Source organism: Aulonocara stuartgranti (assembly GCF_965226115.1).
Source record: "Aulonocara stuartgranti genome assembly, chromosome: 10".
Classification (NCBI taxonomy): domain Eukaryota; kingdom Metazoa; phylum Chordata; class Actinopteri; order Cichliformes; family Cichlidae; genus Aulonocara; species Aulonocara stuartgranti.
This window is the reverse complement of record NC_138946.1, coordinates 26,526,681-26,552,130: the sequence shown is the minus strand read 5'-3', so window position 1 is coordinate 26,552,130 and position 25,450 is coordinate 26,526,681. Positions and strand designations below refer to the sequence as shown.

The 25,450-nt window shown below is 40.8% G+C and overlaps 2 protein-coding genes across 6 annotated transcripts in view; both read left to right on the top strand.

The window, feature by feature from the left end:
* The window catches only part of timm22 (translocase of inner mitochondrial membrane 22 homolog (yeast)), an 83,671-nt gene extending 77,345 nt beyond the window's left edge, over nt 1-6,326 (top strand). For 2 of the 4 annotated variants that reach the window (XM_082548075.1, XM_082548074.1), the window contains 4 exons: nt 4,142-4,472; nt 4,870-5,066; nt 5,583-5,655; nt 5,741-6,326. In XM_082548075.1, the coding sequence (XP_082404201.1) occupies nt 4,142-4,472; nt 4,870-5,066; nt 5,583-5,655; nt 5,741-5,817 (678 nt within the window). In that variant the 3' untranslated portion in view covers nt 5,818-6,326. Of the gene's footprint in view, nt 1-2,369; nt 2,393-3,522; nt 3,553-4,141; nt 4,473-4,869; nt 5,067-5,582; nt 5,656-5,740 lie in introns of those variants that run through there. The other 2 variants (XM_082548077.1, XM_082548076.1) reach the window with 2 other exon arrangements.
* Nucleotides 6,327-9,964: 3,638 nt separating this feature from the next.
* tbc1d8b (TBC1 domain family member 8B) lies at nt 9,965-23,716 on the top strand. Of its 2 annotated transcripts, XM_082549009.1 has the most exons (21): nt 9,965-10,218; nt 11,668-11,778; nt 11,893-12,011; nt 12,134-12,359; nt 12,607-12,847; nt 13,208-13,415; nt 13,528-13,695; nt 13,806-13,967; nt 15,228-15,378; nt 15,527-15,741; nt 15,866-15,983; nt 16,079-16,364; nt 16,460-16,589; nt 16,690-16,788; nt 17,333-17,401; nt 17,511-17,751; nt 17,842-17,907; nt 20,097-20,189; nt 20,329-20,376; nt 20,485-20,582; nt 20,682-23,716. In XM_082549009.1, the coding sequence occupies exons 1-21, from the start codon at nt 10,092-10,094 to the stop codon at nt 21,096-21,098; spliced, it is 3,393 nt and encodes a 1,130-aa protein (XP_082405135.1). In that variant the 5' UTR covers nt 9,965-10,091; the 3' UTR covers nt 21,099-23,716. The 2 variants fall into 2 exon arrangements, with proteins under 2 accessions (XP_082405135.1, XP_082405136.1); XM_082549010.1 differs by lacking the exon at nt 20,097-20,189.
* The last annotated feature ends 1,734 nt before the right edge of the window (nt 23,717-25,450 follow it).

Sequence of the window (25,450 nt, the reverse complement as noted above, 5' to 3'; positions counted from 1 at the left end):
AAATATCTGTGATGAGGGCTTACCTGATTAAGCATAGCGGACTAAGATCACTGTAATTACTGCCTTTCACTGTTTTTAATCATCAGAACCAGAAAACCCTAGGGATTAATAAAGTATTATGCTTCTGATTACTAAATCAGGAAAAGGTTACTCCAGTGCAGACTCATTTCACACAGCATGTTCATCTGGACGTAGCGTTTTCAGTGGGAGAAACGTTTCGTCACTCATCCAAGTGACTTCTTCAGTCTCAGCTGACTGCAGGTTTCCCCAAATCTTATAAAAAGTACATTTCGATCGTGGCTCAAGAGTTGGGAGTTCGCCTTGTAATCGGAAGGTTGCCGGTTCGAGCCCCGGCTTGGACAGTCTCGGTCGTTGTGTCCTTGGGCAAAACACTTACCTACTGGTGGTGGTCAGAGGACCCGGTGGCGCCAGTGTCCGGCAGCCTCGCCCCTGTCTGTGCGCCCCAGGGTGGCTGTGGCTACAATGTAGCTTGCCATCACCAGTGTGTGGATGATTGGATGTGTAAAGCGCATTGGGGTCCTTGAGGACTAGTAAAGCGCTATACAAATACAGGCCATTTACCATTTGCATAATGACTGAAACCAGCAGTCACAGTGGGCTGGGAGGTCAGTTGCGTCATCGTAATTATGCAAATTCCCATGACCATTGATCAACAACCACTGATCAATGGAGAGAATGACCATGAGTACCATTCAAAGAGAGTTGGGGAATGGCTGCAATCACAGCATTGTAAGGGTGAGGGAAGTTTAAAAAAAAATAAAAAAAATCAACTGACAAAGAATCACCACTGGAGGCTCTAAAAGGGTTCCAAGTACCTCTACGGCAAAGATGGCAATCCTATTAGTTCTGTCTTTTTTCTGGCTTGCACTGATCAGACAACATTAAAACCCCCAGCCCTAATATGCGCCCTCATTGTGAGAGCACACAAGCTCTGACCCATTACAATATGCACATGACCTCTGTGGTGTTTGGCACTGGGATGTTGGCAGCAAATCCTCTGTGTCCTATGAGTTGCTGGGTGGCACTTCTGTGGACTGGACGACTTCTAGCACATCCCACAGATGATCAATGGGATTGCACAGTGTGGATAGTGGAGACAGGGTCACTGCTTCAGACTCCTTGTTATGGCCCTCATGCCTAATTCCTGACCAAGTTTTTGACTGTTACAGGGAATGTTAACCACGAGGAGGGCGTGTGCTTGATCTGTTATCATGTTGAAGTGGGTGTATGAGTGAGCGTAATATCCAGGTGAATCCCAGGACCAGAGTTTACCCAGGGATAGATTACACCCACTTCACCTGCAGTTTTAATGCTGTGGCTAATCTGTGTGAATCGCAGATTGAGAAAAGGCAGGAACCAATTTCATCAGTTAATGTTGAGAAATTAACAACCTGATGTATCCACTTTAGAATGAGCTACTGTCTGACTGCCCATCGTGCTGCTGACAAATGATCGATATCCAATAGAGTTTGTGTCCAGACCAATGAAGTATTTCCCCTTCTTAAATGGTTAACCATGAGAAGCAAAGCCTTATATTGCCTAAAAACAAACCTCATCAGAGCTGGTGCAGTGCTTATGTTTGAACTGGCTTTTCTGTTTGCATACTCAAAAGAGAAAACCGTCATTTGTTCACTTGTCACAGGACTTCAAAGTGAGCCGTGTAATTAAAATATGTATTTGGCTTCTTAATTTTTCCTCTCTTTTCATTACTGAAATGTTCTCTTTTGCTGAAGTTTATCATTCAGGCATGATTATGTTAGATACTCGGCTGGTTTTCTGGAACCCATCTTTTAAGTCTACATTTAAAGGTTACCTGGCGAGAGAAAAATTACACACAGAAGCTTAGTCAGGATAATTTGTCATAATGAAACATTTAAGGATCTACTAAAGTCAAAACCAACAAACGTTTTACAAGTACCTGCAAGAAAACACAAAGACATGTTTGACAGCTTCACACAGAACTAATTGGGAACAACTGGCTGGCTGATGACGTAAAATGGCCTGCATTTGTATAGCGCTTTTCTAGTCCCTAAGGACCCCAAAGCGCTTCACACTACATTCAGTCATTCACCCATTCACACACACATTCACACACTGGCGATGGCAAGCTACATTGTAGCCACAGCTGCCCTGGGGCGCACTGACAGAGGCGAGGCTGCCGGACACTGGCGCCACCGGGCCCTCTGACCACCACCAGTAGGCAAACACGGGGTTAGTATCTTGCCCAAGGATATTTGGCATGCAGGCAGGAGGAAGCCTGGGATCAAACCACCGACCTTCTGATTAGTGGCTGACCTGCTCTGCCACCTGAGCTACAGCCACCCCGGACGTGTAGAAAAACAGCTTGCAGCACACAGAGGCAGTTTTGAAGGTAATTTGCCATTAGCATCAAAATTTACTTAAAGCCTGAGCAACATTAGTAACTTTATCTCTGCATTTTTTATGTTTCTGTCAGGGAGAAGTGTTAGACAAACACTAAAAACCAAAACTAAAATCTAACAGGAAACCAGGACCTGACTGACCTCTCTTTGCAGAGGTTTTAAGACCAACCCGGGGTTACTTTCCACTTTACAAGAGGATAAGCTTATTCCAGTACTAGATATTTAGATATTTATATCAGACACATTGTACACCAACAAAATTAATCAGATCAAAGAAAAGATTTTAAGCGTAATATTCAGACCAGTTTAAAGAAGTTGACCCGTTCTTCCTTAAGGAGGAAACTTACAAAGTGTTACATTACCAGGCATCAACACTATCACCGCGTTAATACCTTTTATTTTAATGTTTATAAAGAAGGCATAAATACTGCTCAAGCAGAATCCTGTTGGACTCGCGATGGTGCAACCTTAGCCAGTAAACTGAAAAATTCAGGATGGACATTTGCAGCTACGGAAAATGGGACATGAAATGCAGCGTTAGTACTGTTAGTCCACTTACTGTTGGCCATCACTGCAGTCATACAGTGCCACGCTCAATTAGCGTGAAAACAACACGTCCTTGGCTCGAGCTATAATTTTATGACAGCCGTTATTATCGTTTGAGGAAAAACGCGTCTGCTCTCACAATGACTAGTCGTTACGTTAAAGGAGCATAGACGTGTACAGTGACTATGCTGGCAATGAGCATGTCACCGTCAGCCACTTCTACGTTGGTGTAACTCGGCGAAACCCGAGCGACTCTCTGTAGCCCATTCTTTAATTTAGACACCGAGAAACAGTAGAGCCTTTACAGTGAAGTTTACAAATTTCACCCCAAACAACGGACGAAAAAAGCAGAAAGGACACATGCTATGAGAAATAAACAAGTGTTAATTAATCTCACCTGTTCCGTACTGCGGTGGAGCTGCTGTGTTGACAGGATGCTGCCACTGCCGCCTCGCGCACGGTCTAACCACCAGCGGTCTGAGCTCGAGCCGATAGGTGGAGCGCGTGAAGCGAGTTTGGCGCATATGCTTTGGCGCAGTGTTTAAGGGGTTTCTGGGAAATGTGGTCTTTTTTTTAACAGGCCAGAAAAATGATAAGACAGCATGTAAGGAACAGCGTTTTCGCCTCAGGTGTAAACTTATTTAGTCAATTTAATTTGTACTGTACCTTTGTTTGAAGTTTAGTGTGCTTCAAAGTGGTTCACAGATGAGTGACAGGCGAGACAGATAAACTGTAATAAATAAAAAACAATACAATAAAGACAGGAGTATTGAATAAAGAAAATAGACGTCAATAATGAAAAATATATTAATGATAAAATAAACACAAAAATAAAAGTAATTTAGAAGACATTAATATAATAAAACAGAATTAAATGTAAAGTAATCAATAAGATCTAGTATAGTCTTGCGAAATTCTGTTACGTTATTTAATTATTATTTGATACAATAATCCAGTGGAAAGAGTGTAGGTAGAGGTACGGTGTTACGTAAAAGCATAAACTCCTCAACCACACTTTAAATACAGGTTGACTTTGTGTCGAATGTGCTAAAATTAACCAAAGTAATCTTTTAGTGAGAAAATAAAATCATTTTAATAAAAAAAAATATGAGAATACACACATTATTTAATCTATCGTGGTTTATTCGTGTTTTTGTGAAGCTAAACACTTTAATTACCGTTATTTCTATCAGCAGACAAATGGGACGAATATGCGCGCGCTCGTCTTTCGACAACATTTACTTGAAGCTCTGTCATTGAGAAACATGGCGGCCTCCACAAGAGCTGCAAACGCTGCTGCTTCCAACCCACAAGGCCCAGCTTCGGTCGGCCCGAGCGTGGACAGCCCGACTCTTCAGTACAGTATGATTCTGGAGCATCTTATCGGTGACAAGAGGCCCGTGAAGGGCCTGAACCCCGCCGTGATGGGGGGGCTGCCCGTGCCTCCGAAAAGCGACGAGCAGAAGATGATCGAGAGGGGAATGGAGAGCTGCGCCTTCAAGTCTTTGCTGGCCTGTGTGGGAGGTAAACGGAGACATTGAGAGTGTAACAAACATCACAAGGGTTTGGTGTTTTTGTGCGTGTTTGGCTGCTCGTGCAGAATATTTCGTGTGCTAAGTCACCTCAGATATACGAGGCTATGGGAGCTGTAATGCTGTTATACCAACAAACAGCAAATTAATCAGTCATCTGATCAAACCAATCGGTCATCGATATTGTCTTGTTTTAAAATTATGTATTTGTGTTCAGACATAAGAAACGTAAAAGCAACATTTTAGAGCGTTTTGAATAAACAGGTATCAAATAATCAGTTTATAATACAGCCACGATGTTGCCCAAATGTAGCCATTCAGCTCAATAGCAGAAAAGATCTGTATATATTACAATTTTAAGAGTCTGATGATGTTTTTGCTCACCACAGGGTTCGTCCTTGGAGGAGCATTCGGCGTTTTCACAGCTGGAATTGATACTAATGTTGGCATCGACCCCAAAGACCCTTTGAGAACTCCAACAGCACGAGAGGTTCTAAAAGACATGGGCCAGAGGGGGATGTCCTATGCCAAGAACTTTGCCATTGTGGGCGCCATGTTCTCCTGTACAGAGTGCATCATAGAATCAGTAGGTCACAGCTTCTTACATCCTCATGTGGGTTCTGACAGACTCATAGTGGACATATAACCTCAGACTGGAGTTCAGAACAAAAGGCAAAAATGAGCAAAGGCGATTCATTTTCAATGTATCCATCAGTCTCTTTAGAATAATAAGGAATGAATGAAATAATGATAACAGTTTGTCAACAAGGGTTTGAGATGTGATGTGAATCCATAACATGGCTTCAAAGAGGAAAAATGCTCAATATGTGGTCAGATTACTAGAGCACCATCAGAATCACTGAAGACATATTATATATGTGGACAGCAAAACATTTTCAGCAAAGTAGTTGCAACTTAAGCTAAGTTTGTAAATGTGCAAATAGTACAGCAAAGGTGGATGCCAGCTATCTCTTATTAGTCACTCCTCTCTCTAAAATGTAGATGCCAGTATTATATTTGCTTTGCATTTCTTGCTTTTATTCTAACCCTGCAGTACACTGTGGTAATAAGTGTCTTTTTTGTACCTGTTTTTCATTTACAGCACAGAGGCAAATCTGACTGGAAGAATGCTGTGTACAGTGGTTGTGTGACTGGAGGAGCTATTGGCTTTCGCGGTATGTAACTTACTTTATTAACTAATAGTTTGCATTATAGCAAATTTATTCATTTTGTCCACGTGTTTATTTTTCTGTTTTGCAGCTGGTCTGAAGGCTGGTGTTCTGGGATGTGGAGGCTTTGCTGCATTCTCTGCTGCAATTGAATATTACTTGAGGTGAAGCTCTATGGAGTGGCTCGATGGACAAAAACATAAATATTACACATGTGGACCAGAGAAAGAAGAATCTCGCTGTGAGCTTGCTAACCGTGATGTTTCCCTGCACATCAAGGATTTCTGTTAAAGCAGAATTGAAGTGTACTGTTCAAACACAGGGATTTTAAGTGGCACCACAGTAGGCTAAAGAAAACAAACAAACAAACAAAAAGACTTGTCTGTTTTTCCTGACTTTCATATTGTGGACAGTTGGAGCAAGGAATGCCAATTTCTCATGGTGAATCTTCAAAGACAGAGCAGAGTGCGTCTGCTTCAGTGGCGTACTGATCAGGTGATGAAAGCTGAACTTGTGTGAACTTCACTCTGGGTCTGTAAAAACTCAGATGAGCAATGCTCTGCCTGTAAAACATTTCTTTGATGTGTAAGTAACTAATCCACACAGGATTATTTATAATAAAAGCATTTTTTAAAATTGTGGATGTACTACTTTTCCTTGATTATTAAAGGACTACAACCCCCAAACTAGTCATTACCTTTGCTTTAATTTTTTCTTTTTTTTTTATTATAGCGAAAGTAATCTTCAGGAAAGGTTCTCCAGGCTTCTTGAAGGACATTCAATTCAATTCAATTTTATTTATATCGCGCCAAATCGCAACAACAGTCGCCTCACGGTGCTTTATATTGTACAGTAGATCGTACAATAATGGATCCAGAGGAAAACCCAACAATTATATGACCTGCTATGAGCAAGCACTTTGGCGACAGTGGGAAGGAAAAACTCCAAAAAAAAAAGAACAGAAAAACTTTTCTATCTGAAGATGGTGGTGTTGTAATTTTTTTTTACTTTATTTTTTAATTACGTTAGCACAGTAGTGATAGGAAGGCCCCAACCTTGCCTTCCTAATGTGGGAGCCAACCAATAGGACCACTCCCTCCATGTCTGTGACTAGTGAGCCCACAATCATCACCATCTAACAAGGTACTAGGATATTACTTTCCACTTGTATGCACAATCATACTGGGTCACAGGTTGAACAGATATCCACAGGTGGTATAGGGGAAGTCCGGTAAACAGGTCACTGGTGGCAGGAAACTAAGTCAGTGGGTCAGAAGGGGCCAGCTGAGATTCAGTCTCTGAGCATGTTACATGTAGTACACTGGGGTGGGGTGTAACGCTGATTGTCCGTCAGCAAAATTCCCTGTTTGAATTGTTTTCTGTCGTTCCCATCTTGTTCTTCATGTTCCTTTCATTTTTGCTTCCAGTGTCCAGCTGATGCTGATGTAGATGGTGCTGACACACAGTCATCTGGATCTTCATCATTGTCTGAGATGATGTCTGACAATTTGCTGCATGACCTGACTCGTTTGCTGCCTATCTGGTCATCAGTTTCTTCTTTCATCTTTTATTTTTCTGTCATGGTCCTGTGTCATTTGACCCAACTTTTTGTGTTTATTATTATTATTATTATTATTGTTATGATCTTGTGTTCTAGTTAATTCTGATTATGTGTTCGGGTTTAAACTTTTTAGTTTTAAGGGTTTTGGTTCTGTTTAGTTTCTGCCCATGTGTTCCTTCTGTTCTCTGTCTGTTACTGTGTCTCTGAGTCCAGTCTGTGCGTTACCTGTTTTATTTTGGTCTGTGTCTTATGTCCGTGTGTTCAGTTTTGTGCTCTCCCTGTCTCGTCTGTGTAATCAGTGTCAGCCGTGTCTCACAGCTGTTTCCTCTCAGTCCTGTTCACCTCTTGTATTTAGTGTCTGTGTCTTCCCCTGCTCGTCGTTGCATCATCCCTCTTTCTACTCTGTTTGCCTGTTTTCCTGCCTGTTGCTTTCCAAGTTTAGTTAGTTTTCTGTTCAATCTGCAAACTCCCAATAAAGCCAGTTGTTTGACTTCACATTTGTCTCTGTGAATCCTGCTCCTGGATTCCTGCCTGCCTTCACACAGCCATGACATTTTCTTTTTTTTCTTTCTGTTATTTATCTTCCTTTCTTTAAGTCTCTGTTTTCCTAATTTTCTGCTTTGCAGTTTTTCACTTTTTTCTTCTTATTTGTTTCCTGGGTTTGTTCCTGCTGCTTTTATTGGATGCAAGCTCCTCAGTAGAAAGAAACACAATGTAGGACACTCGTAGCTTTGGAAGATGGGTGCAGCACTGACTGTCCAGCCTAGCTCAAAATTCAGTGTTTAAACATTTTTTTAGCTCTCCTACACCAGCCCTACACCAACATCATTTTGTGCAACACCATCACGGTTTTGTGAGTGGTCTCCTCTATCCATTTTTTGAAAACAGTCTGCTACAATAGACTGGAGGAAACTGGTCGGTACAGCTGTCAAACTTTAGGTGATTGGTTTAAAACTTTTAAAATGTCCTTGAAAATGATTTTAACCGGTGACTTTGAAACTTTTACAGGTGAAGCATTTTCCACAAAGCCTTGAATGAATTATAGTGACAGAAAGAGACCACAAGATGGCGCCATTTTTCACGTAGTAGATACCGCCTGTTGGCTGTTTGTTTACGTTCACACTACTCCATGAATATTGTGCATAAAGTTTAAAGTATTCCTCAGGCTTGGTTTGGTCTTGGAATACGTAGTCTATCATAGATATCAATGACATGCTGTTGGTGAAACACTCTGTACCTGCAGTTTGTTTTTTCCAAAAATGTAACAAACAAAACAAGGACACACATATTGATGGCTGATATCAACTCCACTCAACACAGTGACCAACGCAAACTCGGTCACACACTGGCTGAGTTGCACTGACTGACCAAGCTGGTGACCAGCATGAGGAGGAGTACCCAGGCTGTTGTGGCTGTGTAAGGTTCTTCTAGATGTTCCACAAAAATTAATAAATAAATTAGGCGAGGGAAAAGATCTACTTACTTTTTCTGTTCTCCAGCCTCAGTAACTTTCACACAGTAAAAACCGCTGTAATATTTACACCTCTGATGAAATGTCATAAGTGTTAGCTTTATTTTGATACCATGATTGTTTACACAGAGTTTGTAATTGCAGAAAAATACTCCAATAAGTTAATGGAAGAACAATGAAAGCTTAGTCTACTGTTAGCATATTTATTAGGGCATGCCCAGAGGTTCTATCTATGGATAGGAACACAGCTGGAATTTAACATAGTACAATGTACTACTCAAGTACAGATTTACTATATTCATTTGTTTTTACGTTATGCTACTTTCTGCTTCTACTTCAGTGTTGTATGCATATACTTTGGCTCCATCCTATTTATGTTAAAACGTGAGTTACTTGTTGTTTTTCACGTATTAAAAAAAGTTACCAATAACTGTTGCATATGATGCTTTTTCACTGCATATAAAGCTACTCTGCAGCATATAATTCAAATCACAGACAATCCTGCAACATTAAAGTGAAATAACAAATTAAAGGGAAACAGTACACTTTAATAAATCAACAATTGTAATTACATAATATAATCGTGAGTCTGAGTGGAAGCATTCTGCATAATGATAGCACTTTAAGGTTTTAATTGAGGTACTTTAAGTATATTTGTTGCTAAAAACCTTTGCCTAAATAATTGGCACAAATTAGGATTATGACTTTCTTAAGGAAAAGAGTCTACATAGTGTTTCATTAAATGGTAAAACTGTTATTCAATACAAAATGATGTTTAAACTCCTATGTGGTAGAGTGCAGTTTTTTGTACAACAGTTTTAGATTTTGTATTTATTTTGATCAGATATTCTGACTTCCTGTTGATCCCACCCCCATGCCACCTTTTATCTTTTTACACTGCAAATCTCTTTTAATCAGTGTTATGACTCATACTGTTTTATGAGAAAGTGGAGGGAATGCGTTAGCATTTCATTAATGAAATATTTGTAATTTGATTGACATTTTTCTCTTTAAAATTTTACATTTGGAAGAATGGGGAGAATGCAGTAGATGTATAGTGCCAACACCTTACAGGGTTTACAGGGTATACTTGTTTTACTATATTTAATATCCAGTTTGTGAGGCAAAAAATAAAAAAGATCAGCAAAGACGTTGTAGATGTCTGGAAACTTTTACAACACAGTTCTGTAGTATATTTGCGCTGTTGCAGTATCACCCGCCTACAGCCCCTCATTCTCCTCAGAAACTACAATCCCACAATGCCTTGCACTTTTGGCAGCATTTCTTGTCGACGTGGGAAGGGAGGGATTCGGACGCAAACAAATGTCCATGGGTTTGCTGTCGGGGTACGTTAGAGATAACCGTGAAATGTCAGGTCGGTTTGACAGATAACTTGGCGACATTAGAACCATGTGGCTCAAACCCGAAGAGATTCTGCTGAAAAATGCTTTTAAATTGTGGGTCACCGAGAAGGATAACGAGTATTTCGTGCTGCAGAGGAGACGAGGGTACGGAGAAGGTGGTGGCGGTTTGACAGGTAATGTTCGCGGTTTTGTTGTCATATCGTATTTTCGGGACAGCTGCTGCGGCTTCACAAACCACAAGGAAACACGCAAGTTAATAGCTGGCTAACTCGCGGAGAATTTCCCTAGCTAACTAGATGTCTGCCACTGTTAGGGCGGGTGCTGTTACACAGCCTACTCCTCAACCGAGAGGGGGGGGGGAAGGAAAAGCGTCTTTGCAACAGGTTTGAGCTATGGGTCCAAATTACGTGAGTCAGTTTAGGTACTGAACAGCTGGTTTACGTAGTACGTGTCAGTTCATTGGCCCGTTTGGTTTGTTTCATGTTTCTTATAGCTGAGTGGACGAGGGGGTCTGTACACTACACCGCTGATTTCATTTCCTTGGGGCCTGTATTACAGGCTGTATTCACTTTTTTAAGGGATTGTTGTGTCACCCAACAATTTAGCAACTCATAAAAGCAGAAGTATTCTGCTTGTTGATTTTCCTGGTTTAAAAAGGGCATTTCCACTCTGCTGGTGAGCTGGGTCAGTTTGTGAACAAGTGCACCTGTTTCTCACACAGGCTAGAAATTAAACCTGGGCAATTGTAATGTCACTGCTGTGTCAGCTCCCCAGATAGTAAATGCATCAGCCACTTTGTGGAGAGACCCTGATGCTCACTCGAGTAGTCACAATGTAGCGTTATATATACACAGTGTGTATAAATAATTTCTTTTTCCTGCAAACTATACAACATCAAGTTTATCAAGTCCTTAAATTCCTCCCAAGTAAGTTTCCAGTTTAACCCACAAGACCTTCTTTACTAACTTGGAACTCAGAGGAATACTTCTAATACATCCAGCTTTTGTAGATTATCTATTACCATCTACTAGATTGTTAATAATGTTGTCAGTGGCTAGAAATGTACTGATGTCCTAACTGTCAGGGTTAATGATAACAGAGGTTAAATAGTATGGTCCCCCCCCTTCTCCAAAGCAAACGGCACTTTACACCTGAAGTATCACCATGCTCTGCGCTGCAAAGTGTGTTTGTTTGATCTGCTGAATGCTTTACTACTTGGCAGCTCATCGTTAGAGCATATTTGGGGGTGTTCAGCAGGGTGGCCTGTCTAATGCTGACGCGATGCATAGGATAGTGGTTTCACTTCGACCTTGTCAATTATTCATGGAGGGCAGGTCAGAAAGAAGTTGTAGAGGTAACAGATTTAGCTAATTTTAGGCCTGACGAGGACCTGGGGGATCATGCATTTCCGCTGTCAGTATGCGTTCAACACAGTCTGAGATGTAGCTATGAACAATGACTGGATAGTCCTGCACAGACTAACTAAAGGCAAATGATTCAGCACACAGTTCTGTTTATGTCATTTTTGAAGGGCAAGAAATTATTGAAGGCTTCTATAAGGATTCATGTGTAAATCTGATATTTATCTTTTTTTTTATACATCATTGTACTTTATGCTACAGGCCTCCTTGTAGGAACCCTGGATACTGTGTTGGACTCCACTTCCAAAGTGGCCCCTTATCGCATTCTGCACCACACGCCAGACTCACAAGTGTACTGGTCAATAGCATGCGGTACGCCCCTCTGCATTTTCATGTCAATATTGCTGTCTATTCTCTAGTTGTTGCAACATTTCTTCGATTAAGCTGACCTTAGTATTATGTTTTTTCCTCTTAACATTTGGTCAGGTGTCACCAAAGAGGAGATTATTCAGCACTGGGATTGGCTGCAGCAGAACATTATGAGGACGCTCTCTGTTTTTGACTCCAGCGAAGACGTCACCAGCTTTGTACAGGGCAAGATTAGAGTGAGACTTTAGGAAGACCTATTTTTTTTTTTAATCCCCAGAAATGTTGATTACTTGCTTTATTATTATATCCATAATATATATAAACAGTCTGCAGTAACCCTGTGTACGTCACATTTTAGGGTCTTATTGCAGAAGAGGGGAAGACATGCTTAGTGCAGGAGGATGATCCCGAGAAGTTTCGAGAAGCCCACTTGAGGTTTGAGAAGTGGTTTGAGCTGCCACCAGAGGAAAAGCTGGTCACATATTACTCATGCAGCTACTGGAAAGGAAAAGTACCCTGCCAGGGCTGGCTCTACCTCAGCACAAACTTCCTGTGCTTCTATTCATACCTTCTGGGAGCTGAGGGTAAGCAATTTCTCTGCCATTCATAGCACGTGCTGCTGCCTGTCTTTAGAAAGTGGATTGGTGGTAATAAAGGGTGTGACAGCTGCTAATTGCTGTCATAGTGGGTTTTTATGGCCTCAGAATCTTTTAGTAGTTCTTTTGTTCCAGGTAATGACAGCTTTTTAGGTTTTAAGAATAATTGTATTTATTTTTTTCTTTGTTTCCAGCAATTAATTTAACTACTTCATATTTTTTTAATGCTGTGCAGTTAAACTAGTCATCTCCTGGGATGAGCTTTGGAGGCTGGAGAAAACCTCTAATGTCATTCTGACTGAGAGCATCCATGTTTTGGCTCATGGAGAGGATCACTACTTCTCCATGCTGCTGCACCTGAACGAAACGTTCGTTATCATGGAACAGTTGGCTGACTACTCCATCAAGCGTCTTTTTGATAAAGAGTCCTTCCAGAGAGAGCCAGCGCTGTCTGACCCGCTGCAGATTACAAAGAGGTAATATTTTGTACGCTGTGCAGTGCAGCTTCACACGATCCTGTTAGTGCCAGATGCAAAGTTAAAGAACCCGAGAAAACAAAGTATGACTTGAGTCAGATAGGGTTTATGTTTGGTGTGACCTGCCAGGATTGCCAACCAAGTCACGCCTGAGCTTGCCAGTGCCAGTTCTTTAAAGACAGTTCCAATGTTTGTTTACTTTTCCCATTGTTTTCATTTGATCCCAGTCGACAAGGGAGTCACGTCCTGTTATTTTATAATAATATTTAAGCAGTGTGGATCATTTTGAAATACATGTAAATGGATGACTGATGTGAATAGAGGCTGGAGGCTGATGTTTGTGCTCTTCTGTTTCCACAGAGGGCTAGAAGCTAATGCAAAGAGTGAGCAATTCAGGACATTTTTCAGGCTTCCCAAAGAGGAAAACCTGTTAGAGGTGCACGAGAGCTTCTTGTGGGTTCCCTTCAGCCATTTTAACACGCTTGGCAAGATTTGTCTGTCGGAGAACTACCTGTGTTTTGCCAGTCAGGATGGAAGTCAATGCCATGTCATTATTCCAATGCGAGAGGTAAAGTCAAACAAAAAGTGTTTTGTCTTTAAAAAAACAAAAAAAACAACAACCTGATGAACAACAGAAAACCTCATATGTGACCGTCTGTCTCCTTATTTCTGTCTTCTAGGTTGTTAACGTTGAGAAACCAGACTCCAGCAGCAGAGCTTTAACGGTGTGCGTGCGCGGCAAGAGGGCGCTGCGTTTCTCTGAGGTGCGGGACTATCAGCGGCTTGCCAATACAATCCGTAGTAGGTGTGGGATTAGTGCCAGCCCACAGCACTCTGCTTCATCAGAGGTAATGTGCTGTGATTGTTTCATTTGTGCCATTTTGCTTCTCTTTAAACGTCATCCTGTAGTTTGCAGAGCTGTCTGACATTGAAAATGATTAACGTCTTTGTCATGAAGGCCATACGGGGAGAATGTCAGTCTCTCATAAACCACTTTGAGGACAATCCAGAGGACGTAACTTTAATGGTGGGGCAGAAAGACAGCAGCAAGGCCGTGAGCACCGAGGCTCTCATGACTGTTTTCCACCCCCAGGATGTTGAAAACCTTGATCCCAAAATGGTAAACAACAGAGTTCATCTGCTCGAATGAAAATTGATTTGTTTTTACTGGCCTTTTGCGTAAAATCACCAGATCACATGCATATATCTGCATGTTCTAGTGTGCAGCAGACATCTTCATATGTGCTTGGATTTGTGCCCATACCCAAAAAAGTAAAAAGCTGTTCTACCCAGAACTAAACAGGATGCACTTATTATTGGTGGGGTGGCTGTAGCTCAGGTGGCAGAGCAGGCAGCCACGAATCAGAAGGTCGGTGGTTCGATCCCAGGCTGCCTCCTGGCAGTTGGGGTTAGTATCTTGGGCAAGGTACCCCATGTTTGCCTACTGGTGGTGGTCAGAGGGCCTGGTGGCGCCAGTGTCCGGCAGCCTCGCCTCTGTCAGTGCGCCCCAGGGCAGCTATGGCTACAACGTAGCTTGCCATTGCCTGTGTGTGAATGGGTGAATGACTGAATGTAGTGTAAAGCGCTTTGGGGTCCTTAGGGACTGAGTAAAGCGCTATACAAATGCAGGCTATTTACCATTTATTGGAAATCTATAACCAAGACTCCATCAGTGTCCAATTTGCACATGTTATTAACAAGCTCAATTAATCTACAAAGTCAAAATGAAACTGTAACGTTCATAGGCATCTAACCTGTGACTCCTGTAATCTATCCTCTTAGCTGAAGTATGTGGTAAAATACATACAGACTTTATGTTATTTATGTCTTCCTGATTGACACAGCATGGTTAATCCCCTGATGAGGAAATGAGTTTAGCAATCTTTGGATTATTGAATACAACTTCTGCTCTTTGTCCTTTTAAAGTATAATAATGACTACTGGTTTGCTGCTTTATTTACAGTGTAAACACAGCACATCTGTTATGTACAGTTTGATCAGGGTCAAGTCTGCTCAGGTATTACAAATAATGTCAGACAGATCTGGAACTTTATGTAGATCCAGATGGGTTTCTGTGGTTCAGATGGGCTCATGAAACTGTCTGCTGTGAGTGTGGATGACTGGTTAGTTCTTGGGTGTTGTTATAAAATCAGATGAAGAATACATGAATTTAAAAAAAATACACATTTTGTTAGTAGCACTGTTGTGTGTGCTGCCTTTTAGAAGCACAGCCTTTCCCTCAGTAGCCATCTTGTAATGCCTCCAGATGCTTATTTTGAAAGAATGTAAGAAAACAACTGGTCAGTGGTACATAGAAAGTGCATGTATACAATCATGTCTCAAACTGAAAAACTTTCTTCTGATACTTCTGGGTTAACAGCTTAAGGAGAAGATGAAGGAGCAGTCTTGGAACATCCATTTCTCTGAGTATGGACGTGGTACGAGTATGTTCTTTACCAGGAAGACGCGAGACTTGATTGTGCGCGGCGTTCCTGAGGCCTTGAGGGGAGAGCTGTGGATGCTTTTCTCAGGTTGTACATCAAAGTTGCCGTGTCCCGTATAGTGACAAGCAGCATCAGTCAGTGGTTAATGAAGCCTTGTGTGATCAAAGTTTCATCTACTGAAGTGCTTTTTTTACTTTAAACCGAGTGGGGGCTTTTTTTTTTGTACACTCTGTAGGGGCTGTAAACGACATGGCCACTCACCCCGGCTATTACACTGAGCTGGTTGAACAGTCTCTGGGCACAAGCACTCTGGCTACAGATGAGATTGAAAGAGACCTGCACCGCTCTCTCCCCGAGCACCCGGCCTTTCAGAGCGACACAGGAATCTCAGCTCTTCGCAGAGTCCTTACTGCCTATGCCTACAGGAACCCTAAAATTGGATACTGCCAGGTACTTAAAATAACTTTTGAAATATGTCCTTCCCTTGCCTCTTGTGATGATATATTATACCATTGTGTACTTAGGAGGAGGGAGAAGCCTATTAAACCATACTGTTTATTTCTCTCCTGTTCAGGCTATGAACATTCTCACCTCGGTTCTCCTGCTGTATGCAAAAGAAGAGGAGGCTTTCTGGCTGCTGGTAGCCGTCTGTGAGAGGATGCTGCCAGATTACTTCAACCGCCGAATTATTGGTAAGAGTGGAAAGATTGGCTTCTGCTGGATACCTGGCAGCGTGGCATTTTAATTATGCCAGGAGCAAAGTCTCACTATGAAAATATTTTGTCAGGTGCTTTGGTTGACCAGGCTGTGTTCGAAGATCTGATTAGAGAAAACCTCCCCCAGCTGGTGGAACACATGACAGACCTGAGCTTCTTCTCCTCCGTGTCTCTGTCCTGGTTTCTCACGCTTTTCATCAGTGTGCTGCCCATAGAGAGCGCCGTGAACGTGGTGGATTGTTTTTTTTATGATGGAATCAAAGCCATCCTGCAGCTTGGCCTGGCCGTGCTGGACTACAACATGGAGGCTCTGATCAGCTGCCACGATGATGCAGAAGCTGTCACCATCCTCAACAAGTCTGTGAATGCAAAAATTATGCATGTCCGAGACTTTTAAATATTATTACACTGTAAATAATACTCTCCCTCTTTGTCTGTTGGTGTTGTTCCAGGTTTTTTGACAGTGTGACAAACAAAGACAGCCCATTGCCCCCGACAGTGCAGCAAGCTTCAGTAGGCAATAATGATAAAGCATCTCACATCAGCGTAGATATCAGTGAGCTGATCCGAGAGGCCTATGAGGTATAACTTTGCTCTTTCAGTCTGTGACCGATTAGAGACAACCTCCCCACCGTTTTTTTTTTTTTCTCTCAATAAAACTAAGTTGTGACGGTCTTTGCAGAAATATGGAAATATTCGTTCAGAGGAAGTTGAGAGTTCACGGAAAAGAAACAAACTATATGTGATTCAAACACTGGAGGACACAACCAAGCAAAACGTGGTAAGTAAGCTTAGAGTAACTAGTACAGGGGCCTGTTCGGACACAGTATTACACAAGTTATATATTTTATATCTATTCAGGTTTTTGTGGCAGTTTTAGATGAGTGAAAACTTATTGGCTGCCTTGCATTTTATTTCCCCCTCACCCCTTCAGAGTCCTGTTTGCAGGACCTGGATTAGGGTGCCTAGTTGTGACAAGTAAAAATAGGGATGGGAGGCTTGAGAATGCATTGATATCAATTTTGTTCTTACAACAAAATCCAAACAAACATGGCCATCAATGTTTGCCCAGCATACAGAATGGAGCAGGCAGTGGTCATTTTAGGGGAAACAGATAACTTATAAAAGGTCTTTAGAGCAAAATATGAGAATTGCTCTTACAAATGATGTCAGACCTGCCTATGCATTTACTCTGGTCACCAGGAACACATCTGCCGAGTTAGAACAGGCTTCTCAATATGTGTGAAAAATATGAGTGAAAGTAATTTATAGATTGAATTGTAATATTACTGTGGCCTTAATAACGAGGTCAAATGTGTTTTCAGATCCGTGTGGTGTCCCAAGATGTCAGATTCAGTGCCTCACAACTGGACGAGCTTTATAATTTATTCAAAGTGAGTCATGAACTTCAATGTTGTATCTTTATTGTCACCATGCTTAACTGTTTGTTAGAATAAGAAAGATGGACAGGTCATGCTTCCTTCTCTGTTTATCTACTTTCAGAGGCAGCATTTCCTCAGCTGCTACTGGACAATGAACAGCCCAGCTCTGCTCCATCATGACCCCAGTCTGGCCTATCTGGAGCAGTACCAGCTGGGTTTCCAACAGTTCAGCATGCTCTTCTCCCTGCTGGAGCCCTGGGCTTTCTGCAGTATCAAGAGCACCCTCTCCCTCTGGGTTTTCCGCCTGATAGATGAGAACCAGGATGGTCTCATTAACTTTAAAGAATTCTGCTGTGCCCTTGGTACATTTGTTGGTTCTCTGCTCTGTTCTAGTAAAACTTTTAACCTCAGTGTCCCCACTGCTGAAACTATAACTTTTGCGTCTCCCATAGATACTTTATACACCGGATCTTTCACAAATAAGTTGAAATTTCTCTTCAAGCTCCACCTGCCACCAGGTAAGTAATGAACAACTAATAAAACCAATCTCAGTTTAAGACTAGATCGTTAACTTCTCTCTCATGGCCCTGTGCCCTTTATTTTGCTATCTGATTTTCATCTGCCTCTCATAAACTACACAACACTGTCTTTAACCTCTGACCTCTTTCTTTCACACAGTGTCTATGGTGATGACAAACTGCTTTAGGTTCAAATGCAGCAAATGTTTTCAGACTGGAATCTATATAGTTGATGCACGCTGCAGCAGCAGACTGACAGAAGCAGCCCAAAGTGAAATAAAAGGTCACATAGTTACGTCAGTCTGAGGTCTGCAGGGCTGAAATGCACACAGGTTGTCATTTCAATAATTCAGCCCATAACCCAGCATTTGATGAGTGAGCACATTGCCTCGGGGAAGAAAGTGTCCTTGAATGTGTGACTCTTATGTGCGTGATGCTTGTTGAAGGCAGGGGTAAGAATAGCGTATGCTGGGTGAAAGAGTTTGTCATGGCAACAACAGGTCTAAGGAGCTGTGAGGGCATTTAGCAGTGGGCTAGTTTCTTCAGAAAGAGAGACTGTGCTGCTCAAATTACAACTGACAGCTTAGCAGCAGATGAGCACTGAGTCACCGCTTGTGATGTGCCAGGCCTGTGAACATCAAGCAGCAAAGCTTATTTTGTGTCTCATGGAAAGTGGACATTGCTTCAGCACCAAGGACAGGTCACATCCTGGTGCCACAGTCTAAACAAGATGGTGGAGACGCACTTCAAATTTGCCACCTGTGCACTGATCGCTGTTTTGTTTGCTTCCTCTGTATGAATAAGAGGGACTGGAACTGGGCCAAACTCTACATTGAAATGATTGGAGCCATATCCTCTTCAGAGCTGAGACGCTGCAGGTTTTTCAGTCCAGAAGAGCTGTGGAGCAGCTTTAGTCATTTATCAGTTTCAGGCGGAAAGCAGTGACCACTCGGTTACGTTAGCTCTGTTGTGATTGGCTGTAGTGACCGCAGCATGTCTTGTTGTACCTTTTTAACTTAGAGCCCTGTGGAGGTCTGCATTGTTCTTTATGCTCTGTAGCATTTTATACTTCAGGACACTTTCATTGTTGGAAATTCGGTGGAAATGTTTTCTCCACTTATTCTTAATTAGTTTGCATTCAGAGGTTGGTATTGGTCTTTTTGCTGAGAGGAGTGCAATGTGTAACTTATGTGGCAATATTTAGGCTTATGCACCACAAAGCTATCAGGAAAATAATATTACTTTTCTGGCTTGTGATGGGAGTTGTTTAATCTACGCATTTAAACCAACATGCACACACATGTAGACGTGGCTCAGGTTGGAGCAAAAAAAGGAAAAATTCGAGTGTTTCTTTTTTTTGATGCATGGAATAATACTGTAGCATGTTTAATATTAACAATTCTATACACAGCTATTTTTAAATCTAAAAATCGGATACCTCTGTGTGGATTTAACATCTGCGTTCTTTATTTATTGGCCAGATTTACTAACAATGTAGAAGGAAATCATACAAAGGATAAAATGTATTCATCACCGAAAAAAGCATGTTTAGATCTATATTTCTGGACCTCAGCTCTACTGTTTTGCTATAACGGAGCAGAGCTTAAAGTGGCAATTAATAAATTGCTCCAGTCTCATATGGCATACAAAAATAGTGCTCAAAACCTCAGAGAAATTTGTGTCTTTATGGAGGTGGCATAATAACTTTAACACATGGCTCATCCAGAATCTGAATGTAAATGCTTTGTTTGTTTACAGCCTTAGGTCAGCTGTTGTACACAAATTTCAACTTAATGTGGTTATAAACCTGAGCTGACAAAAAGAATGCTGTTTCGACCTTCATGATCACTCAGTGGTCTCCATCAGTTTGTACCAGAGTTCACCCTTAAATCAGATTCTCATTGATTCTCCCTCAGCTGTCTTCCATAGATCTGAATTGCTTCTCTTTCTCTCATAAGAGACAACCATATGCATTAAAAACTGCTTTTAGACCATTATTTTGATTGGTAGTAGATCCTCATCAGATCTGCATGCGTTGTTGACTCCTTTGTGCTGCTCTTGGTAATTAATGTTTTCATTGAAACAAACTGGCTTAGTAAATCTAGCCCTAAACTCTGCTTTGCTCTTGTGAATTCTTTCTCCTTTGTCTTTTCTTTCCTTTCAGTGCACTTACAGACAATATCTTTTAGCCTTCACAGGTAGTCCTTTACACTTAAAGGAACAAAGAATCCAGCACTTTATTCCAGTGACTGAAGATTCTTCTCACTTGAGTAGACTCACTGGTTAGCTACCTCTTGTCCTTCCTCAAAACTCCAATTTAATTTCCTCTTTTCTAACTAAATATCGCAATAATTCTGTCTTAACACTTGCGTGGAAGCATTTTTCTCTACAGTTTGTTTATATGCTGCTTCCCTGTTTCAGCCTTTGATCTTCCAGAAGATGGTGTGATAAGGAAAAGCCCTGAAAGAGGTAATATTACACCCAAATTTATAACAAATGATTAATGGCTCCAACAAGGATTTGTGCAAGGATTATAATTTCTTGTAACACAGTTAAGTTTGTCAATTAAACTGACAGGAAGAGGGAAGGTTGACCTGCAGGCCTATCTGAAACAATGGCAGAATGAAATATTAAAGAAAGAGGAAACCATCAAAGACCTGCCCAGAATTAATCAGGTAATTCAAACCATGCTTTGTTGTGTCCGTGTGACTTCATCTTTTTCACAATAAATTGACTCATTTAACTTTTTTTTTTCCCCCACATTTCCATCGCAGACTCAGTTCATCCAGTTCTCCAAGACCCTGTACAACATTTTTCATGGTGATCCCGAGGAGGAGTCACTGTACCGAGCCGTGGCTCATGTGACCAGCCTCCTCCTGAGGATGGAAGAGGTGGGGCGGAGGCTGCAGGAGCCGAGCAGCCCACCCGAGTCCAAAAAGCCTGCCAATACCACTGCTGGCGAGGAGTCTTCAACTGAAGAGTCCTCCACAACCCCAGAGAGCTCTGACACTTCCAGCTCCCACAACAGTCAAGACCTCTCAGAGACCGAGTGGTCGTTTTCCTTCGAGCAGGTCCTAGCATCTCTGCTCAATGAACCGGCCATAGTCAGCTTCTTTGAGAGGCCTGTTGATATTCAGATGAAGCTGGGACAAGCTAAGGTCGCCCAGCTGAAGTCAAAGACCAATAAGTGAACTAACACTTTGCTTGTGATTCAAACCTACAAGTTTCCATGAATTTCCTTTCTCCACTTGAACAGGGTGGTGGATTTAGTGGGACACAGAGTTAAATTACTATCTACTGATACTATCTACCGATCACACATGAGGAGGACTCATCAGAGACCTGTTTGTCACGCAGATGATGAAGAACATCAGAGACTGATAAAACACGTGCAAACACTATTCTGTAATAGGTCATTAATGTGCAGTATATTTTAATGTTCAAATGCACTCTCTCACTCGGCCACAGTTTCTTCAGATTTTCTGTTAAGAAAAAAACAAAATAGTTTAGTGATGTGCTTTATAAGATGCTAATTTCCACTAACACGAGAGAAAGGATTGTCCCTCTCCTTCTCTCTCCAGTCCACGTACATAATAAATGACGTAAACCGCATGATGGAGTCTGCAAGAGGATTCTCTGGTTGGAGATCTCCATGTATGTTCTCTTTCAAATTAGCTATCACTGCTGTAAAGTGAAATTTACTGTAAATGGTAGTGTGTCCTCTGACGTCAGTGTCTCATAGTGTGCGTTTTGCTCTAAACATAAATTATGAGAGTGCAGCTTTTTAGTTAACGCAGGCATGAAGCAAACAGTAATATGGCTGTTTGAAGACGAGTTGCAGTGTTGTTGTTGGTAGCCAGGAAATGAACTCACTCGTTATCGGAGTGAAGACGTCACAACATGAAAAGTTACACTGCAGTTGTAGGTGCATTTGCAATAATGTACAAAGGAGGATGCTGTACTGCCACATCTGTCTCTCCTCCAAAAACGGCACACAAAAATGGTAAACATGTCAGGATTAGGGGGATTTCATGTGGGTCATACTTGAAAACATGTAAAGGGAAAAAAATGTCCACCTTGCAGCTGCAGGTGAGTAATCTGCCTCCTCTAAAACTGTGTCTGATATTCACAGCGTGATTGGTTAATGTGTCGTTTGCTTACGTCCGTAAATGTAGGATTTTACGCTCCTGTTAGTGCGGCATTGTACACATAAAGGTCAGTTCAGTAGTTGTTTGATTATTATGTATATATAAGGTTTGAATGAGAATCTAATATATAGAAGCTGGGAGGGTGTTGCAGACACCTTAAACCGTTTGAAGGACATTTTGTGTTATCAACTCTCAGGGTGACATTTGTGTAAAATGAACGGGAGGAAAGGGATATTTTTTCAATCTGGGACATTACAAAATATATGTGATACACAGATTGCATCTTCTCTGTAACACTAAAACATAAAGCATGTGTAGCATAGTTACTGGAGTTGCCACATTATGCCAGCCTTTGACAAACAGCCATTACTGCTTGCTACAGAGAGACAGCATAATCACTATAATTTTCAATTTTCTGCTGCTTCTTCTTATACTTTCAGCCTGTGAATAATTTGCACTTGTTTGAGATGTACAAGCTTTAGAAATGGCTGTGTTTTGGCCAGGTTTGCAAAGCGTGAGTTCAGAGAGGTTGTAACTGCTTCAGCTACAGCTTGTCATCTCCAGGGGCCAAATTCATACACTTTTAGCTTTTTTTCTGCCTGTGTTTTTAAAAACAGTGCTTTAGATGCTTCTTAAGTGCAGCTGCAGTCCTCTGTTTCCTATATCCTATATTTTAGTCTTTGTCATATGATGGGAAAGATTTATTTTCCTGTTTAAGTGCTTTTTTTTTTTTTTTTTAAACTTAGGACTTAGGGACCAATCATAAGTGCTTTTTGTGTAATAACTGCATTATTTAGACATGCTTTATATTCATAGCATAAGTTGTTCTAACTGATAATAAGCGTTTCTAATTGGAGTTGATCTTAAAATGATTTACATGATCAGTGCAATGAAGCTATCATAATACGCTACATTGATCTTAAATCCAAAGCTTGATGAGTGACCTCGGCGCTCACCAGAGAGTTGAAACAGTACTGACAGTCTCAGCAAGAGAAATCAATAACTGATCATAGTGCAATGTTTCAAATCAGCCACTCAGTTCATTATTTATAGCGGTCACATCACCTCTGACCTGGCGTGACGCTTCAATCTGACTGTTTGCCTGCAATTTAATGTAAAAGGATTTACATGGATTATGAGTTATTGCATGCTTTGTCAATTTTTGATTACTTGATGGGTTGTTAAAGATAAGTGAAGAGAAAAAGTATTCTTTCAAGGATTGATTTATCGTTCTTTTTGCTAGACCAGTGATTAAGAGAAACTTTTTGATGTGCACTGTTTCCTAACCATAATTATTCAGGTGTCACTTCTGAAAAATGATGGTGGCAGTAATACTTTTTCATGGGAAAATAATAGAAAGTACACGAATTGGGAGGAAGGAAGAATTCAGAGGGTTGGAAGTCTTTCTCTGGCATGCTGGCAGTTCTCCCATTAAGCATGAGAGTGTATACAGTTGGCATGGATAATACTCCAGCTGCTACTGCTGAATAAGTATGGTTAACCATATCCTCATCGTCTACAGCTTTTGTTGTTTATGGCTTTTGACTGAATGTTTGATTTGCACAATATCTGATGCTGAGATATTTCTGTTTACTTGCTTGATTATATTTTTTATTCTCATACAGATGAACTAGAATAAAGAGTAAAGATTCTATGAATGATCATCAGTGACCACAGTTAATTCTTGCTCACAATGTGACACGCACACACACACACAGTCACACGTGACTTACACTCATTTAATTCATATTCATGACACTTGAGCTTCAGCTTGTGCGGGTTATTTTAGTCCGTGTGATACCATATGGGGATAGTTCTGTTTATTTTTGCAAAAGGGCATAGAAGACAGTCTTTTATCATAACTGATTAAGAATCTCCATAAGCAAAAAGGGTCAGCATTTTTATAAGCTACAAAACACAACATGGTTTTGACAATCATCAGTCACTGCTGCTGATGTCAATGCACCAGTGATTTCAGTTAAGAGTTGGAGGAGGGACAGATAAACAACACTGTAAATGTCACAGAAAATAAATAAACATCTTGAATAAATACTTTATTTGAATATTTAAGAAATATATTTGTTAAAATTAAAAAATTATTAAAAAAGTAATCTTCATTTTTTTTTAAATTTTTTTTAAAAGAAATTAGTGACATTTTCATTTCCATATTCCATAAAAATTAAAATATTCCATATTTTAATATAACCAGTGAGTCCATTCAAGTTAATTAATTTTTATTGTATTTGGTACATCTAGCATTAAAAAAATTACTTGCAAAATTAATTGTGCATTTATTTATTTATATTTTTGGGGAGGGGGGGTGATGACGACAGAAGTCTAAAAAAAAAAAAGCCCTGCATGTATCAAATATCGTACGCTAGACAATAGGGGGTTAAAGATTTCCATACAATAACACTTCGCGGAGATGTGTTGATGTAATTGTGAATAAAACACTTCCTGGCAAGATTTTCTCCTGAGGTCTGTAGATGTAGATGGAACTTTCGCATTACGCAAATAAAAAACAGCTGAAACCATCACAGCATGCGCAAAAATATTTACATATGTCCAATTATTGCCCAGCAATATTCTAGTTAGTTAGTATTCTTCCTCAACACCAACAAACAACATAAATAAACTATTTTACAAGAATATAATACTATAATGCACACGGTTTCTTGAACAGTAAATGAGTGCTTTAAAAGCGTTGGTGTGTGGTGGGAATACAATGCTGTTAGACAGTAGAGCATGCTCAAAACAGTTGCCTACTTTCTGGCCTCCTACATGATATGTACAGTATGTTGGGGTGTTGAAGGTCACCTTTTAGTGACTTTCAGAAAAAGAAGCATGATATGAGTCTTTTGCATTAGTGTAAAAGCCTGGTCTGTAACACAGCATGAATTCATAAAAACATAGGGTCATATGACAAGGCCCACAATAAGTCATCAGTTTTGCAGTAAAAGGTCCCATCCTTGACTTGTCCAAGAGCGTGAACTGTCAGCCTGATTTATGAGGAACAGTGGCACTCTATAATGAATGGTCTCTGCATACTATTCTGGCTCAGAGATTTGGTTGCATATGGTTGTTAGCCCAAAGTTCATAACCTAATGACCCCTGTCACCTGTTCAGTTTCCCGTTGGGTCTGTCAAGGAAGATTTTCCTGCTTTGGAAATCTGAGAGATTTTATTTTGGTTTATAACATTTGCCTTAGCCTTAGATCATGCCCGTCATGGCTAAACCAGCATGATGCTGCTGATGTTTAAAATATGATCATTCTCAGTATGACTTGTGATCATAAAATACATATGATAAAAAGTTCAAATCAAATAAACTACAAAACTTTTTCATTTACAGCTACTGAATATTTACAGTTCTTAACAAATACATGCATGCATGAA

Excerpts from the sequence above, each read along its gene's own strand:
- tbc1d8b (XM_082549009.1), top strand. The coding sequence starts at position 10,092 with ATGTGGCTCAAACCCGAAGAGATTCTGCTGAAAAATGCTTTTAAATTG. Across the intron at positions 13,968-15,227 it reads AAAACCTTGATCCCAAAATG|CTTAAGGAGAAGATGAAGGA; the intron begins GTAAACAACAGA and ends CTGGGTTAACAG. Across the intron at positions 20,377-20,484 it reads AAGGAAAAGCCCTGAAAGAG|GAAGAGGGAAGGTTGACCTG; the intron begins GTAATATTACAC and ends TTAAACTGACAG.